Below are 19,554 nucleotides of genomic sequence, written 5' to 3'. Positions count from 1 at the left end.
TGTCTCTCATGAATAAATAAATAAAATCTTTAAAAATAAAAAATAAAAAATAAAAAAAAGAAAAGAAAAGAAAAAGCCTGACAAATTTCAGTTTTCCTCCTCTATCTGAACTACATGGACTCCCACAGATGTTAAGAATAAACTCAGGAGTTATATGGATTCTCCTAAAATTATAAGGAATGTTTAATATTTATCTGCATATGTTCAGTAACGCAGTCTTTGCTTTTCATAATATTCTTAAGTCTGAAAGTCACAAAAAATAAGAAATACAGTACAATGTAAGCATCACTTTAACAGTTTAAAAAACACACAATTAAGATTGGCACAGTCCAGTACACCTAGAAAAGCGTCCAATAAGATTAGAAATGTAACACAAGTAACACTTGATATTTTGATTCAAACTAATGTATTCTTTAATTTGCAAAAGCACAACTCTTTTAAAGACTAATGTAACTCATTATCTGTTGCTTACTTGAATTGCTAATGTTTCTTGCTGCTGACGGGCTTCTTCTTGGGCCTTCTCTAGTGCTGCAGAAAGTTCTTCTTTAGCTTTCATTTCACGACTTAGAGCAGCTTCCTGTGCTTCACTATCCTTTGCAGCATTGGCTTTGTGGAGATCAGTAAGCTCTCTTAAAAAATTTAAATAATTTTAAATTTATTTTAAATTTTATCTAAATTTTAAATTTAGATAATTTCTATTTAAAATAGTTAATTACACTGCCAAGTTAGTGAAGTTTACATGTAGATTTCCATAAGACTCATGCAATGAGGGAGAGTTTACCACATAATAAATACCAACTACAATAAGGACTCTTTTGTACTTGCTTTGACCAATTACAAGTTCATATATAGCCAAGTTTATAAATATTGTTAGTGATTAAATAACAGAAAAAGTATTTCTTCAATATCCCATTCTGATAATTAATTTTAAATGGGTTGCATATCTGTTCATTTTCTTACTTGTATGCACTATCCAGAGCAGCCTGAATACTTCGGTTCTTTTCTTCAAGTTCATCCATGTCTACCTGAAGTCGGCCAAGATCCTTCTCTTGGCGTTCTACCACAGAATTTAGTTTTTTAATGTTTTCTCTATGCTGTTTCTCAACTTCTTCTTTGCCATCAAGAACCTATATTGTAAAAACAGACAAAATATTTTTCAATAAGTAATACTATAGTAAGGGTGTCTGGGTGACTCAGTAGGTTAAGCATCTGCCTTTGGTTCAGGTCATGATCCCGGGGTCCTGGGATCCAGTCCCACATGGGGCTCCCATCGGGAGCTCAGTGGGGCATCTGCTTCTCCCACTCTTGCTCCCCCTGCTTGTATTCTCTGTCAGATAAATAAATAAAACCTTAAATAACAATACCATAGTAAATATTTGTATTCCAGGAATCTTAAGTGTTACAATAATGAAGAAAAACTTTAACACTCATTTATTAAATTGTTTGACAAATTCTTCCCAAATGGTACACCTCAATAAATTATTCTAAATGTTTTACAAACTACAGCCAATTGTTCATATAGGAAGTAATAACGATTGATACATATATTTAGAGAATGGTTAACATTCACCTGTTTTAAATGTTGCAACTCTTCTTCTAGGTCTTTAACTCTTTTGTTCAGCTTTGCAATAATATTTTCATTTTCTTTGTCTTTAGCTCTTAATTTCTTAATAATGTTAGAATTATGCAGCTGCTGTTTTGAAAGTTTTTCTCCTGGCAATGGCAAAAAATAAATAAATTCAAACAATGATTCCTTAAGAATCTGGATAGAATGTTTGATCTAACCAGTGACATAAAAATAATAGACTATTTTTAAAATCACAATATTATAACCATGAATGCTAAATTGATTTGGGTAAGAAGTATCAATGAATGCTAAAATTACTAGATGAAGGATGGTAGGTAACAGGATACTTACACCTTAAAAAATCATTCCTACATATCACTTATGAATTATAAAGAGAAAAATGTGCTTTTACAAGGAGAAATCTGGCTGTCACTGCCTTAACTAAACATTCAGTATTGGCATCACCAATTGTGGCATATTAGGTATCTATTGATGTAATGGAGTGGTAGGTACACAGTGTCGCCAATGATAATTCTTACTAGAAATTTTATCTGAATCTAATCATGAAGAAGGGGAATACGTAGGACAGGCCTGGACTCTAAGAAGTCTTCAATGTCACTAAAAGAGAGCTCTCCTAGATTGGTGGAAGACTAAAAGGACATAATGGTCAAATGCAATATATAAGTTTTGACTAGATCTTGGGACAAGACAAATGACTAAGTATAAAAGTGATTTTTAGAGACAATGGAGATAAATGATGAAATATATGCCGGTGTACACTTCTGAATTAATACTGATTTTCTCAGGTATGATTATGATGTTGTGCTGGCAAAGCAAAATGTACTTGCTATTGGGAGATGGAGATCATGAATTTAGGAGTGGACGGCAGATTCACTGCAGTATCTGTCAAAATTACAATGGCATATTTCATAAAAATTTCTTTAAAAATCCTAAAATTCATGTGGAACCACAGAAGACTTCAAACAGCCAAAGCAATCCTGAGCAAGAACACAACTGAAAATATCACATTTTCTAATTCCAAAACACGTTACAAAGCTACAGTAATCAAAACAGTATGGTACTGGCATAAAAACACGGACCAGAGGAACAGAATAGAGAGCCTAGAAAATCCACACAGAATTTAGAAATAAATTTACAACCAATTGATCTTCAACAAAGATGCCAAGAACACACAATGGGGAAAGGACAGTATGATCAATAAATAGTACTGGGAAAACTGGATAATCATAGGCAGAATGAAACTGGACCCTATGACACACCAAACACGAAAGTCAACTCAAAATAAAGACTTAACATACCTGAAACTAAAATTACTAGAAGAAAACACAGGGGAAAAACCTTCTGACACTGGTCTTGGCAATGATTTTTTGGGTATAATTCCAAAAGCATAAGCCACAAAAGCAAACACAGACAACTGGGATTGCATCACAGTAAAAAGTACTGCACAGCACAGGAAGTGATAAACAGACTGAAGAGACAATCTGCAGAATGGAGGAAAATATTTGCAAGCCTTACATCTGATATGGTATTAATATCCAAAATATACAAAGAACTCATACAACTCAATAGCAAAAAACAAATAAGCCAATTAAGAAATAAGCAAAAGACATGAATACTTTTCTCAAAAGACGACATATGAATGGCCAACAAGTATATGAAAAGGTGCTCAACATCACTAATCATCACAGAACAGCAAGCCAAAACACCTCACACCTGTAAGGATATCTATTATCAACACAACAAATGATAAGAATTATCAAGGATGTGGAGAAAAAGGAACATTGGTATACTACTGGCAAGAATATAAATTGGTACAGATCCTATGGAAAACAGCATGGAGACTGCTCAAAAAAGTTAAAAATAAAGATACTATATGATGCAACAACTCTACTTCTAGGCATATATCCAAAGGAAATAAAATCAGTATCTCAGAGATATGTGCATTCTGCAGCATTATTTACAACAGCCAAGTTATGGAAATAACCTATCCATCAATGGATAAATGCCTAAAAAAAATGTTGTGTGCAGAGAAATACAAAGAATTATAAGATAATACTATGAAGATTATATGCTGACAAACTGGACAACCTAGCAAAAAAATGGATAAATTCCTAGAAACATAAAATTTCCCCGAATTGAATGAAAAAAAAAAAAAAAAACAAGAAAATCTGAATAGGCCAGTTGGTAGTAACAATATTGAATTTGTAATCAAAAGACTCCTCCCTCAAAAGACCAGGACCAGATGGCTTCAGAGCTGAATTCTACCATTTAATAAAGAATTAATACCTATTCTTCTCAAACTGTTTCAAATAACAGAATGGAAAAAGAAACTTCAAATTTATTGTATGAGGCCAGCATTATCCTGATAAGAAAGCCAAAGACACACAAAACAAAACAAACAATAGGTGAATATCCCTGGTGAACAAAGAAGTAAAAATCCCCAACAAAATATTAGCAAACTGAACTCAACAATATGTTAAAAGGATCATACCATATGATTTCACTTATATGTGGGATTTAAAACACAAAACAAAAAAATAAAAACAAGCAAACAAAAAAAAAACACTCAAAAACAGAAAAAAAAAAAATGGTGGTTGCCAAAGGGGAAGTGGGAGTGGGGGACTGAAATAGGTGAAGTGGATTAAGAGGTACGAACTTCCAGATACAAAATAAATAAGTCAGTGAAATATAAATTAACAGTATAGTAAATATAGTCAATAATATTATAATAATGTTATATAGTGACAGATGGTGACTGTAATTATGGTGACCACTGAGTAATGTATAGAATTGCTGAATCACTATGTTGGACACCTGAAACTAATATAACATTGTATGTAGTTATACTTGAGTAAAATGTTGTATTTTATACACAAATGCTCAACTTGTTTTTGCTATCTAAAATTGTGAATATTTTCCCAATTCATTAAATATTCTAAGAAAGAAAAAAAAGTGGCTCTGTGTATATAAAGTAATATTATTTAGCCTTGAAAATGAAGAAAATCCAGTCATTTGTGATGATGTGGCTGAAACTGGAGGCTGAAATAAGCCAGACTCACACACTGCATGATCTTACTTATATGTGGAATATAAAAAAAAAATGTTTAACTCATAAAAGCAGAGAGTAAAATGCTGGTTACCAGGGATGGGGGAAATGTAAAGATACTAGTCAAGGGTACCAAGTTTTAATTATGCAGATGAATAAATTCTGCAGATCTAACGTATAGAATGGTGACTACTGTTAATAATACTATATCATACACTTGAAATTTGCTAACAGAATTGATCTTAAGTGTTCTCATATGAAAAGATATTAACTACAAGAGATGACTGATATGTTAATTAGCCTGACTGTGGTAATCATTTTACAATGTACACATGTATCAAAAATTACATGCAATTTTTATTAGTCAATTATACCTCAATAAACTGGGGGAAAAAAAAGAATTTAGAAGTAGAATGTTTTTTTTCTTTTTCTTTCTTTCTTTCTCTCTTTCTTTCTTTCTTTCTTTCTTTTTTTTTTTTTTAAAGATTTTACTTATTTATTCATGAGAGACAGCGAGAGGCAGAGACATAGGCAGCGGGGAGGGGAGAAGCAAGCTCCATGCAGGAAGCCCGATGTGGGACTCGATCCCACAAGTGGGACTCAATCCGGGACTCCAGGACCCCACCCTGAGCCAAACGCTGCTGCTCAACTGCTAACCCACCCAGGTGTCCCTAGAAGTGGAAAGTTCTTATCTGTCACCTACATTCAAATGGTTTGGCAAAAGGAAGTGTATTTGTGTGCAGAAAGTAGGTGTGCCTAGATGTTAATAATTAATGAAGCAAGATAATAATCAGCTACTCATTGTAATGTGCTTTCAGCTTTGAGTCTTTCAGATTTTCAGCTGTGAATTTAAAAATACTTTTGGGTGAGGCGTGCTTGGAGTGGCTCACTCTGTTGAGTATCTGTCTGCGGCTCAGGTCCTGATCTTAGAGTCCTGGGATCAAGCCCCATGGGGCTCCTGGCTCAGGGGGAAGTCTGCTTCTCCCTCACCCTCTACTCCTCCCCCATCACTTGTGTGCTCTCTTTCTGTCTCAAATAAATCAATAGAATCTTAAAAAAAATACTTCTGGGGGATAGAGAAGCAATAAATAAATAATCCCATATGAAATCATTCTGTTTTCAGTATAAAGAAGTTCATTAAGCAAAAGAGAACATCAACCCACCTCCTAACTAAATTAATAAATACTCAAATAGTGACACCCGATATAAATACTTTAAGTATTTTTTTTTTTTTTAATTATGAAACCAGGGGCATCTGGATGGCTAGGTTGGTTGAGCGTCTGCCTCTGGCTCGGGTCATAATTCCAGGGTCCTGAGATGGAGCCCAGCATCTGACTCCCTGCTCAGTAGTGAGTGTTTCTCCCTCTCCTTCTGCCCCTCTGCCTGCTTGTGCTCACTTGCTCTAATAAATAAATAAAATCAAATAAAGTAAAATAATAAAATAAAAAAATAATGAAATGAAGAAACCATGCACACAGCTTTCCCCTCAGTCTCTTGTTGTAACACAGGCAGTTCACCACCTTAATATGTCTTGAGATAATGATTATCTCTTTTATTAATTCTCCCTTCATTCTTCTATTGCAGTGTAGGCCATGTTTTATAATTATCATTATCTGTATACTTACATTTCCCTCTCATTAGTTTGTAAGTTCCTAAAGGACAGGAATTATTGTATCAAATACAGTATCTGACATACCAACTGTTAAATATTAGCTGAATACTTGAAAAAGAAAAATAGGGTAAAACTCATTTTTTCAAATACGATGACTGTTTCCAATTGTTTTCTAACACTTACTCTGAAAATTCTCTTAAATTCAATGATTTAAGCACAGAAATGTTCATCTAAAAACTATGTGTAATATTAACATTTTAGAAATAAATGTACATTAGAAAAAGAATAAAATAAATTATGGTCTATGGCCATATAATGGACTTTAAAAGCCATTAATAATGCTAGCAAAGCATTTAATAGCATAGGGAAATGTAAAAGAATTATGAAAATGTAAAAGATTACAAATTAAATACGTAACCTTAATTATGCTTAACAATGTATTAAAAACGCATTAAAAAAGAACTAGAAGAAATTGATAGTTCCCTATAAAATGGGTTATGATCTATTTTTTCTTCCTGTCTCCTAAAACTTTAAAAATTTCTCCAAGTAGCAAGTGTAATTCTTACAACTAGAAAAACTTTAAAAATTTAATCACCTTTTCCAAAACTACCTTCTTTCCTATGATAGTACATAAAGAAATTAATCCAGTGTCTATTTATAACAATTTTTCTCATGAAGGGTATTTAATTTCTACAACCTTGCTAATTTTAAGTCTTTTCACAAAATGTTAAATAACTGAAAAATTAAAACAAGAGTATAACAAAAAGTTCACTATCAAACAACTAAACAATATGATACCACATAGTACCCAAGCCAGATATTCAAATACTATATATATTCCAGGATAATAGCCCTCAAATACCTTGCTTTATGTGACAGCTCTAAAACCTGTTAAAAACTCTTTTTATGAAAAAAAAAAAAAAGCTCTTTTTATGAAACCACATTTATTTTTCAGCAAGTTTGTTGTTTTTTTTTTTTTTACTCTAGGAAAAAGAAGGCTACATATAACGCATCTCTGCTTCTATATATATTGCTCCCCATTCTTCCATAAATTGTCACCTACCATTTCTGAGGTTTAAGCACAAACTTTTCTTGCTTCCAAGTGTTTTTTATTAAGAAGTAGCAGCTAATCAGGTGGCAAGTATTTTTCCCATTCTTACAGTATTTTTCATAGTTAACTAAATACTTTACGCACCTTCTTCCATTAGCCCTCGGATCTGCTCATCTTTCTCTTTCAAAAGGTCTGAAGTCTCACTGCTATTTAATCTAGTAGCAAGTTCTTCTTTTATACTTTTGATTTCCTAATTAAAAAAAAAAAAGAATGTGAATATCATAAGGAATTACTTTCATTCTGGGCATATTTTTCATTTTTTCCATATCCAAAAAAGTCATCAATAATCAAATTCTCGATAAAGATCTGTAAGTTTTATTCTGTTAAACTAAGTTTATTATTACCTTGGTTAATTAAGTAAACAGTTTTGAAACAACACAGAAAACCAGAATTCATGTATAAACAAGTTTTAATATGGAAATACAAATGAGGGGATCCCTGGGTGGCTCAGCGGTTTGGCGCCTGCCTTCGGCCCAGGGTATAGTCCTGGAGACCCAGGATCGAGTCCCACATCAGGCTCCCTGCATGGAGCCTGCTTCTCCCTCTGCCTGTGTCTCTGCCTCTCTCTCGATCTGTGTCTCCCATGAATAAATAAATAAAATCTTTAAAAAAAAATGCAAATGCAAATGAGAATAAGTTAACTTTCAATACCTTTCTTGAGTATCTCTATACACATTCTTTTTTCAGGTGAAGTATAATATTTGGAAGAACATATGTCTCTATTTTTCACTGTTTTTTTTTCCTCATCTAAAACTTGTACTTGCTAGTGCATTGTGAAATAAGAGAAAACATAATAAGGTTCAACCTACTTTAATAAGGCAGAGATTCAGCACAAACATGTCAAGACAGTTTATCTTTCAAAACCACAATGGAGAAGTATGTATGGTGATGGGAAAAGTGTTGTATAATCATACTTAAAATTGGGTTTTAAGCAATGATCTGAAACCAAACAACAGCTAAAAACAACTAACATCAGGTATTTAAACCATGCATTATACCCATTATTTTATCCTCACAACAATCCTATGAGGGAGGTATTTTATTCAATTACACAAATAAGAAAACTAAGACGCTGAGAGACTGAATAAACTTTGAAGGTCAGAGAGCTATTAAGTGGTAGAGTTTAACTTGAAACCAGGTGTTTTTTTTTTAATATTTTATTTATTTGAGAGAGTGAGCGAGAGACAGAGTGCAAATGGAGAGGAGCAGAGGGAGAGGGAAAAGCTGACTCTCCACTGAGCAGGGAGCTGGAAATGGGACTTGAGGACTAGAATGTAGGCCAAAGGCAGAGCCTTAACCAACTGAACCACCTAGGCGCTGGAAACCAGGTTGGAGTCCACAAAGCCCATAAGCCCATTCTCCGAACCATTCACAATACTGCTGTGTATTTTCCAACTGTCAAAATTTGATTCATCCATCAAGGCCCAATAAGACTCTCCTGCCTTCCATGAAACTTTCCTCAATTCCCCCGGTCAGAATTTATCCTGTGATACCATTCCAAACTGCTTATTCATCTTTATCTCTAATTTGTTTCATTCTGCCTAGTACTATGTAAGTGTTGACATTATCTGTTTTCCATCACTAGAAAAGCAAACTCTTCGCTTAAGGGAATTCAATTCACCCTGAATTTCCTATAGATCCTAAGTAGGGGGATCATATATAGCAGTACACATAAAACGTGTTAAAACTTAGGGCCCCCCCAAAAAAAATTAAAAAAAAAAAACAAAAAACTTAGGGCCCAAGCTTTTCCCACCTATACTCAATGGTTTGGGTCTATCTTAGATCTACAATTCAAAGTACATTACAGAAAACAAGCATTATTTAAAATCTGATTTCTCAATTAGCCTGGTTTAGATGGAATACAGTAGGGACAAGAAAAAGTAAGTTGGTTAGGTAGTCTCAAGTTATTGTCAAGTTATTATATCTGAAATGAGTTACCTAATTAAAGCAACCTAAGCAGAAGGAAGTATATGACTTATTTCTCTTCTGTAACAGTATACAAAGAAAAAATATAAACATTAACACTGGTCAAGAAGGAAAGCAGCTTAGCTGAAAAGGGCTAATGATGAGAAATGTTATTACTAAGAGTTGGGTTAGAAGAAATAATTACTAACCTTATCTGGTTACCAACTTTTGAAATAGCCAACTGCTATAAATGGTAAAAATTAGAACAGTGGCCCCCAAACAGGAGTGATTTTGTTCTTAAGAGGACATCTGGCAAAGTCTGCCAACATTTTCAATGATCACAACTTGGGGAAGGGAGTGATGGATGTGCACTGGGAGATGCGGAGGTGAGGGTGACACTGGTGTCTTGTAGTTAGAGCCCTGGATGCTGGTAAACATCCTACAGTGCACAGAACAGTCCCATACAACATAAAATTATCCAGCCCAAAATGTGAATAGTACTGCGGCTGAGAAATCCTGTATTAGAATAAATCAATACTGTGCCTCACAAGAGTCACTAACTCTTAACAATCCTTTTATTTTAAAATTATTTTGACTTGAAAAAACACATAGATTTGAAGCAGTAACAAACGAGAGTAATGATACTCAAAAAAAAAATTATACAGTGCACTTAGGTTTATTTATTTTGATGAAATTATCATTTATGAAAATTATTCTAATGATCCTACCTATATATACAAGGGACTTGCAGATGAATTATACAAACACTGGTTTAGATTTGTTTAAAGTATCAAAAATCTGTAAGTCTAAAGGTATTAAGAAATCTATAATTTGTTAATATACTAGATGGTATCCTTTAATCTTCTTTTTTCCATACCAAAATATTATGAATGCATCCCTCAAAAAATCCACATCTGTATAGAATTTAATTAATATTATTTTTAACTTTCATTTACCTTTTTAGCAGCATCTCTCTCTTTGCAGGCTAGCTGAACTTTCTTTTCTGCTTCTGCAATTCTTTGAGTAAACTCATCTTTCAAGGAAGAAATGCTGCTGCTTTCTTCTTTTACTCTAAACATTTCACTAAATTAAAAACAACAGACAGAAATACCTGTTTACATATTCCTAGGTAACAAGAGGAGTGCAGTTGTTTCCAAAAGGAAATAACATTTTCTTCAATATATACTTTACTAAAATTGGTTAGTTTTAAGCCTGTTAACTTTTAAAAGACAAATTATCTGCTTAATTTATTTTAAAACATCTCAATGAAAACCCATTAGAAGTCAAAATGTCACCAATATTTGATGTGTAAAAATAAGAGAAAGGTAAACAAAATTTTTCAGTTTTCAATCTGTTAACATTTTACTAACCACCTCCTTACGGCAAATATATTCAGTGTTTTTCTAATATCATAGTTTTCTTTAAATACAAGTTTTCTTTTTTTTTTTTTTTAAATACAAGTTTTCAATCTCTAATAGTAAAAAGGAAAAAGGTTTTTTGTTTTGTTATTCCACATACTTCTCTTCAATGCCAAAGGTAATATAGTAAAGATATTTGAGGAGAAAAGAAATCTATAGTTGAGAATTGAAATATTATTCCATTTTCAACAACTGTACACAAGTTAAATTTTAAACACTTTAGTTTTAAAAACATTCTTAAATAATAACCAAGTATTTAGGCCTCTACAAAACATAAAATTATGCACATCTGTAAAAATACTTACTCTTTCAGATTATCATAGGCTTCTTCTAGAAGTGCTTTTTCTTTACTAAGAGATAATAACTGAGCCTCCCTTTTATCCAGTTTTTCATTCAGAAATTCAACTCTCTGAATAAGGAGAATATACAAAAGTCAAATATTTAACTTAAAAAACCATTTCTACATGCAGGTGATAAGTTGTAAAGATAATCTAATCACTATTATAAATAAGAGTGTTATCTCATAAAAGGAATTAAAACAATACTGAGAACATAGAGGATTCAGAACAACAAGAACTCATACATCGTTGGTAGGAGAGTATAAATGAGTGCAACCACATAGCTGGTAGGAGTATAAATTAGTAAACCACATTGGAAAAACAATTAGTCAATATCTAACTGAAGATCTACACACTCTTTAATGTAGAAAATTCTTTTAGATATGCTTTAGAGAAAAGTCTTGCATAAAAATACAAGAATATTTACAAGTTTGTTACAGCAAAAACCTAGGAAAGATGTGCACATCCACCAAAAGAGGAAGGGAAATAGAGAAAATAAAAAAAAAAGATCAAAGGGGGCTTTAAAAACTCTAGTAATATTCTCTATCTTAGCTGAGTAGTGGATATAAAAGTGTTTTTCCACATTATTCTTTAATCCAAATATGTGTACCTTTTTTTTTTAGTATGATACTTTGCATTTAAAAAGTAAAAGTAATTTTAGATAATCATTAGACCTGTAACTTTAAAAAAATCTCCAGAATATACCAGTATAAAGCTAAACGAAAAGGAATGGTTAGAATATCTTACTCCTTAGGTCTTGCGGAAGTAGTGATAAAGTTGTGTATGAGGGGAGGAATGACGATTTTATGCACTAAAAAAAATGGTCTTACCTGATTGAGGTCTAGATTTAGAAATCACTTACCTTCGGAAAGTAGATCAAAATTATTTTATTGATACTAAACAGTATTGGTTTCAGGAATTCAAACCACTATTATAGCTAGAGCATGGCATTTCATTTGTGAATAATATTAAACCTAAGTAACAGAATCTGGCACTTTTTTTTGCATTAAATAATTCAATACATGGCACTTACAGGACATTTCTTCAAGACATCCTATATCTCAGAGGAGTCTATTAAAGATGCCAAATCCAACTCAATTTCTATATCTAAAAATCATAGGAAAAACCAAAACTGTGACTTATGTTAAAGAATTTACACCACTTTTCTTTTATAGGTATTAGGTAGAAGCAATTTGTTATTCCTAAGCAATACCATTCATTGTTCCTTGGACATTTCCCATTCTTATTCATGTAAGATAGCTATCAGGGAAACATCAAAATAACATAAAAGAGAAAACAAACAAGGAATTAATAATAACAGAAACACATCAATACTTAAAGACTACACTTAAGATTTGCTACAAATAATGTGAACATGAGAAAATTTTTTGATGTAAGAAAAACCATATATTTATATTCGTTTCAGCATCTTTACCTACAAAGGATTTGAAGATTTACATTTGCATAAGACAATCCTTCACAAAATGACAAATAAACGAGCACAGCATACAAAAACCATAGGTGAAAAGACTCAACAGTACTGGCGCAAGATGGGAGACTTTTTTATGCTTAGTTATATTGAAATAGCGATTTATGTTATCATAGTTGCCTCAGAGAAATTTCAAGTAATTTAGTATCAGTAATTGATCAGTTTTAAAATCCTTAATGCTACACCTGGGTCAAAATGCCTGTCTTAAAAACAAAACAAAACAAAAACAAAATGCCTGTCTTTTTTAGTCAGTAACAATCATCATACAATACTGAATGTTAAAAATAAACAGTGATTAAAAACAATGATTTAATTTCTATAAGGCATATCCCCAAATCCCTTTCTGGTTTCTAGAGTTACCTTGCAAACATCTTCCTTCTCAGAATGCGCTTCTGGCTTACTTTCAGCAGTTTCATGCTGCTCAGCCACCTTGTCTAAGACAGTATGTCCTTCATTTATTGGTGTAGCAGAAACCAAAATATCAGGCTGTTCACAATTAACAGGTGTTGCACTTCGTCCACTTTCTTCCATTTCTGTATCCTCATTGGGTATAATTAAAGTTTCATTCACTACTTCTTCAGATTTTCCTTCAACTGATTCATTTATTTTAGTCTTTGGAGTTGAAGGATTAACTATGATAGGTACTAAAGGATATCCCTTGCCTGACAGTTCATCATCTGAATTGATTTCGCTTACACTACGGCTATCTAATGACTGTACACTAAACGAGTCTATTCTTTCAAAAGCATCAGATGAGCAACAACTCTCGGTGAGTTTTTGGAAATCATCTAAACGATTATATTCAGGACAAGCAGATGCTGAGAGAAGCTGAAAAGATGTCTGCATCAAGTGGAGACTTGATTTTGAATCTGTAGTCTCTTGTCTCGAACTTGCTGAGCTCTCACTTATTACACTTTCATGATCTAAAACTTCAATGTCACTGGTGGTAGAAGTACCAGATGAGAAGGTACTGACAGGAGGAGAAGGTGTGTTACTCTGTCTGTCTTCATGTTTTTGTTCCTTAGGTTCCAAAACCATGTCCTTTGTTTCTGCCATAGACATATTAGATATATTTTCTCTAGTTGTTTTCACATTAATTACACTTTCAGACACTTTCAAACGTACAGTTGATACCTTCATATCAGATTGTTTATTAATTGTCTCTTCACACTTGCCCTCAGTTTTAGGTGACAGAGAATCGACTGCCAGAGTTTCCCCTGATACACATTGAGTAGAGTCTTTTACTTTTGACTCAGTTGTTTCAGATGTTCTTGACTGTCCAGTGTGCAAGGATTCCTGTAAAGTGCTTTTCACTTCTTCTTCTGGTCGTTGTGATTTAGCTGGTGGTTTTGATACCACTGGACTCTTCTGAATGGTCTGGACATCCGTAGAAGAGAGAAAGGCACTAAAGAAATTTTCAGATTCATCTACCACAGTTCTCCGAACTGGCTTTGTAATTGCTTTAGGAGAGGCTACCGGCTGACTCTGAGGTTCTGTATTTGACTTTAACCCCCAGGTTGAAGTATCCCATCCTCCACTGACAGGGGGACTTATTCCTTTAAGAAAAAATATCCATATGTGTTAAAAGAGAAAAAAAAATATATACATATATATACATTTTATGTTATTACAATCATTATAAGTCAATATAAAGAAAGTTTTAAAAAAAAGGAAACTTATGCTTTATGACTTACAATTTGGACCTGTTAAGCTCCCTGCTGACTGTATAATTAATTAGGTCATTGTTGAACTTTGGGCCTAAAGAGGAAAACTGGTATGGATTTGCCCAAAAGGAACTAGGAGCAAAGGTTAAGAGACCAAAATGGATCTGACCTACCAGAAGCAAGTATGTTATTCCCTCATACGACAAATTATGAGAGTACCAGTATACATTATATAACTCATGCTAAGTTTAAGACACACAGGATGCATCTCACAACAACAGACAGTACACTCATTCACAGGTCATATGTGGTCATAGCAAATTGACCCTACCTTCTATTCAGATAGTTTCATATTAACTTTATTCTTATAATATCAGTAATAAAACATGGTTATGAGTTGGACAAAGGGTAACATTCAAAAACTAAACCCAACATATTCATGACAAATGTCCTTTTCTAAAGATCAAAGTAAACTGATGGGAACAGTACCTTCTAGGGGACAAATTCATTTTTATCCACTTAATGACAAGTTCATTCTCCAAGTGCCACTCTCCCAACTCAGTCTACAAGGAAGTTTTGTTCCCCTCCTAAGTTCCAAATTTAGGGGGAATTTAGAAGGTCTTATGAATTTCAAGGGCACCTGCTGGCTTAATGGAGCATGTACCTCTTAGTCTCAGGGTTGAGGGTTCGAGCCCCACTGTGGATATACAGATTACTTAAAAATAAAATATAAAAAAAAAATATAAAAAGAGTGTTTGGGAAGCTCAGTCAGTTAAGCTTCCAACTCTTGACCTCAATTCAGTTCTTGATCTCATGTCCTGAGTTCAAGATCTGCACGGAGCTCCATGCTGGGTGTGGAATCTACTTAAATAAATAAGTAAATAAACTAAAACCTTAAAAAGAAAAAAAGTCATATGAATTTCAAAGACGTGCATTTTTTAAGAAGTATTTTTTTATATAGATGGTAGCTTACACTAGGCCTTTTTAAAAATACCACAGAGAAAATAACTTTCTTCTGAATAAAAAAAGATGATTCAGTCACAGAAATACATGGTACTAAAAAACCCAATGATAAAAAAAGGGCATACTTACTAAAATACTTACAGCACTTCTTTTTAAAAAAAATTCTTCCTTTTCTAAATTCAAAAGTGGCTGAGAAGAATTATCACAAATTCTACACAATTTGAAGTTGGTGGGGAGAGAACAAGCACTGAAAAGCTCCCCAAAACTATCGCGCCCTATATTAAAGTCTACTCTATAATATGATTTCATAAGTATGTAGGATACTTCAATTGGGGGACACAGTTTTATACCCATTGGTCCAGTATACGAAAACAATGAAAAAAATGAGAAAACCGGGGATCCCTGGGTGGCTCAGCGGTTTAGCGCCTGCCTTCAGCCCAGGGCGTGATCCTGGAGACCCGGGATCGAGTCCCACATCGGGCTCCCTGGATGGAGCCTGCTTCTCCCTCTGCCTGTGTCTCTGCCCCCCCCCTGTCTCTCATGAATGAATGAATGAATTAATGAATAAATACATAAATAAATATCTTTAAAAAAAAAAGAGAAAACCGTAAGTAAAAATGCAAAAGAACAAGCAAGATTAAGTATGCTAATTAGTTTAATTTAGCAGGTCATCTTAATGAAAGACAGAAGTCAAATCTGCCTCTTGCAGAAACTGAAGAATGTTTTCTATAAACCCCAGGGTCATCTGACATCCACTGGTCATCCTTGAGTAAGGCAAAATAATCATGGGCGATCAACAAATATTCATAGCATTTCACCAAATGGATATTCTGGATAACTTATTTTGAAGAGTGAATCCTAAAGACTGATGTGGGGCACAAAGGCGAAAAGAAAAATTATTACGTTTCTTTACTACTTGCATCCCACTGACAAGTCCTTAAAACAGGCAGAGTAACATTCCTTTTAGGAACTCAGCTACCTGGATGTTAATTCTTTAAGGGCAAAAGCAATCTTAGCCTGACACACACCCCCCCCCCCCCCCGCCTCCCCAGGATCCTGTAAGTTTACTCTAACATTTGTAAATTCCTTTGGGACCTTCCTTTATCTCGGCTCCCCAAGATACATGTTGGCAATAACCCTCCCAAGCATATGGCCCAGGGATATACATCTGAAGAGTCTTACAATTGAGTTTTTACTGAGCAGTAATAAATGACCTTTTCCTAACTAGCTAGCCTCACGCGAAAGTATATAATGGGCCACTCCCCACGATGCCAGGGCAGCTCCTTCTGCCCATGGGTCCTGTCCCCGTGCTTTAATAAAACCACCTTTTTGCACCCTGAGAATTCTTTCTTGGCCGTGGGCTTCGAACCCTAACATCTTTTCCTACATCTCTAGACGATTCAAGCCCCAGGTTTACACAAAATGAGTACCCTTACATCTAAAATGTATATTCTGTTGCCTCTAAGGTTCAGAAATGCAGGGGGCATCTGGGGAAAAGGAAGCGGAGTTACTCCCCACCCCCGACAAATGTCACCTTCTATCCCTGACACCCAAATGCTGGAGTGTTCCCTAGACCTAGAGCCAAAGCAGCTGAGGATGCCTGAAAGGCTCGGCTCAAGAGACGTGACCAGGGGAGACGCAGCTCGTCCGAGAGTCCTGGTGCGACCCGCACGGGGGCACCTCCCCCACGCCGTGCCCCCCACCCGCTGCGCCGCCTTTCCCTGCCTCGTCCTCGGCTTCTGGACAACCGAACTCGAGGAGCTGTGTGGGCGCCGGGAAAGCCACGGAAAGGCACGTCCGGCTCCCCGCCAGGTGTTGGGGCCTGTTGCTCCGGCGCCCGGGCTGCCCCCCCGCCCCCCGGCCCCCAGCTTCTGGGGGCTCGCGCCCCGAGCTACGTCGACGGAGGGCGGGGAACAAGCCCGACAAACCAGCAGCGCGTTTTCCGAGGCCGGCGGGACCCGCACCCGCGGCCGCAGGCGCCAGGGCCCCCGGGGCCCCGGGGTTTCCTCCGGACCCCAGCGAACGGCGGGCGGGCTGGGGAGGCGGAACTTGCCCGCAGCCCTGCGTCGGCGGAGGAGACCCCGGCCCGGCCCGGCCCGGCCCGGCCCCGCCCCGCCCCGCCCCTCCCTTACCCGGCTCTCCGTAGGGAATGGTCTCGGCCCAGGCGCTCGGCTCCTCGTCCTGGATGTCCAGGACCCTGTCGATGGACTTCTGGGCCTGGGACAGGGCCTGCTTCGCGAAGCTGGAGAGCTGCGAGGCGTTGAACCAACTCATCTCCCGTCCTCAGCCGGCACTGGCGGCGGCAGCACCGAGCGGGAAGGCCGAGGGCCAGGCCGACCGGCCTCAGGCCCGGGGAGGGGTGCGGCGGGACGGCCTCGCCCCCTTCCGCCCTCGGCGAGCCCTGTCAGCGGCTGGCCATGACCCCGACCGTCTCCCCCGACCGAGCCCGGGAGGCTGCGCTCAGCCCTTCCCGCACCGCTGAGGCGGGAGGCGCGGCCTGCGCATGCGCCGGCCTCGTCCACGTCCACAGCCACCAAATCCGGGAGCCCAGAGTTCCGTCAACGGACGGAGGAGCGGGCGGAACGTGACGTCACATCCGGGACCCGGGGATTGCCATTAGTTACGGAGAACGCGGAACTGCTGCTGTGGATGCTGGTTCCAGGCGTAGCGCGCAAACATCCGGCCGCCGGGGCCGCGGTGGAGCCAGCCCTCCGGGAGGAAAGGCTGCTTTTCGCGTGGGCCCCCTCCTAGGAACTGGCGCACGCGCTGAGAGCTGACGCCTTGCCAGCGAGAGTTGCAAACGGAGGAAGTTTGGCCTCGCCTATTAGCGCTTTGTCTCAAATATTTAATCAGTCGGGTGTTAACGTGGCCTTCAGGAGGAACCCTGGGCTTGGGTTTGCCTCAAAATCCTGGACATTGTATAAAAGGCCAGGCCCAACCCGCCTGGTGACGTAAGTAAAAAGGCGTCCTCCGCAGCGTGTGACTAGTTGGAACTAGGGTACAGAATGGCACCTCTTGACGGTGCAGCGCCACTCTCGGCCTCAGTCGAAACTAACCTGCCAAGACTCCACTGTTCCCGCGTTCGTGTGTTCGTGCACGTTATTTACAATACAGCTTTTCCTGCACTCACTCTTCAAACACTTCGCTAGATGAGAAATACCAGGTTGGTGACCTTCCGAATCTGGTCAGCAGCTATGGAATCTGGACTCCACAGCATTGAGCGCAAAATTCTGTCAACATTTAAAAGAAGCTGGGGGAATCTGTACAAAAACCCAGACTTCCACGTGCTTTTGAAATATATGGATACTAACATGGCACAGATGGTTGAGGTCGTTGCCTCTTTGGGCAAATAATTTTCACCATTTGCCACAAACCCCACTAATCTTATTAAACCTCATTATACCTCCCTGCTGTGATAATTTACATTAACCTGCCTGCCTCCTACACTTAAGTATTTTACCTCAGTGTAAGCAACTATGCCATAAAGGAATGATTTTCCTATAAAACAAAATCAGGGGGATCCCTGGGTGGCTCAGCGGGTTTGGCGCCTGCCTTTGGCCCAGGGCGCGATCCTGAAGTCCCGGGATCGAGTCCCGCGTCGGGCTCCGGGCATGGAGCCTGCTTCTCCCTCTGCCTGTGTCTCTGCCTCTCTTTCTCTCTATGTCTATCATGAATAAATTTAAAAAAAAAAAACTTTATTAAAAAAATAAATAAAATCAGATTTAAACTCTACCCTTGAGAAGTTATAACCGTCCAATAATTTCACCTAACCAGTAAAAATTTTCATGTTGAAACTCTTTAAACTTAGTATTATACACAAGTAGATTACCCTTGAAGTATTAAGCTGTTTCTTAAGTTTAAATAAATAGACTGAGCAGGAGGCTGGGAGCAGACTGAGATCGAAATCCCCGTTCCAAGATCTCTAATATACAGTTTTGGGTAAATGATACAAGCTTTCTAAAACCTTTGACTTTCGCAGGGAGAGGCTATCACCTCACACGGTGACTTTGGGAGTTATTAGAACACCCGTATAAAGGTGGTGTAAAAGTTGCTTCATGTTCAAAAATTCAAACTGAATCTGTAGTTTTGTAAATAAAGCAATTATTGTTTTTCCTCATATGTCTTTATTATGAAACATAAGTTTGGAGCTAAAAAGAATAATAAATAAAAATCTAACCCAGTGACATGTAATCACAAGGTTTCTGAATAGAAAACTGCCACCCAAGTCAAAAACTAATAAACATGTTCCCACAGAGATACTAAAACTCAACTTTTCAAAACTTACACTTAATTTTAAGGCTTATTTTTTTACAGGGGAAAAAAGGCATTTTAAGAGACCTTAATATAAGAAGATTCTATTTCATTACATTATTATGTTAAAGCAAATTCAATCAGGAGGTATTTATTATGGTAAAAGTAT

General features: G+C 36.9%; 1 protein-coding gene across 1 annotated transcript in view; it reads right to left on the bottom strand.

Annotated features, from left to right (window-relative positions):
- TMF1 (TATA element modulatory factor 1) overlaps nt 1-17,669 on the bottom strand; it is a 33,780-nt gene extending 16,111 nt beyond the window's left edge. Inside the window, exons 1-8 of the mRNA XM_055342614.1 lie at nt 17,267-17,669; nt 12,868-14,063; nt 10,986-11,089; nt 10,219-10,345; nt 7,442-7,547; nt 1,571-1,713; nt 961-1,127; nt 473-629 (exon numbers count right to left, since the gene is read on the bottom strand). Coding sequence (XP_055198589.1) covers nt 473-629; nt 961-1,127; nt 1,571-1,713; nt 7,442-7,547; nt 10,219-10,345; nt 10,986-11,089; nt 12,868-14,063; nt 17,267-17,408 — 2,142 coding nt within the window. The 5' untranslated portion in view covers nt 17,409-17,669. The remainder of the gene's footprint in view (nt 1-472; nt 630-960; nt 1,128-1,570; nt 1,714-7,441; nt 7,548-10,218; nt 10,346-10,985; nt 11,090-12,867; nt 14,064-17,266) is intronic.
- Nucleotides 17,670-19,554: the final 1,885 nt, after the last annotated feature.

The sequence above is a fragment of the Nyctereutes procyonoides genome, unplaced genomic scaffold (genome assembly GCF_905146905.1).
Source record: "Nyctereutes procyonoides isolate TBG_1078 unplaced genomic scaffold, NYPRO_anot_genome, whole genome shotgun sequence".
Lineage (NCBI taxonomy): Eukaryota > Metazoa > Chordata > Mammalia > Carnivora > Canidae > Nyctereutes > Nyctereutes procyonoides.
This window is presented reverse-complemented; position numbering and strand designations above follow the sequence as displayed.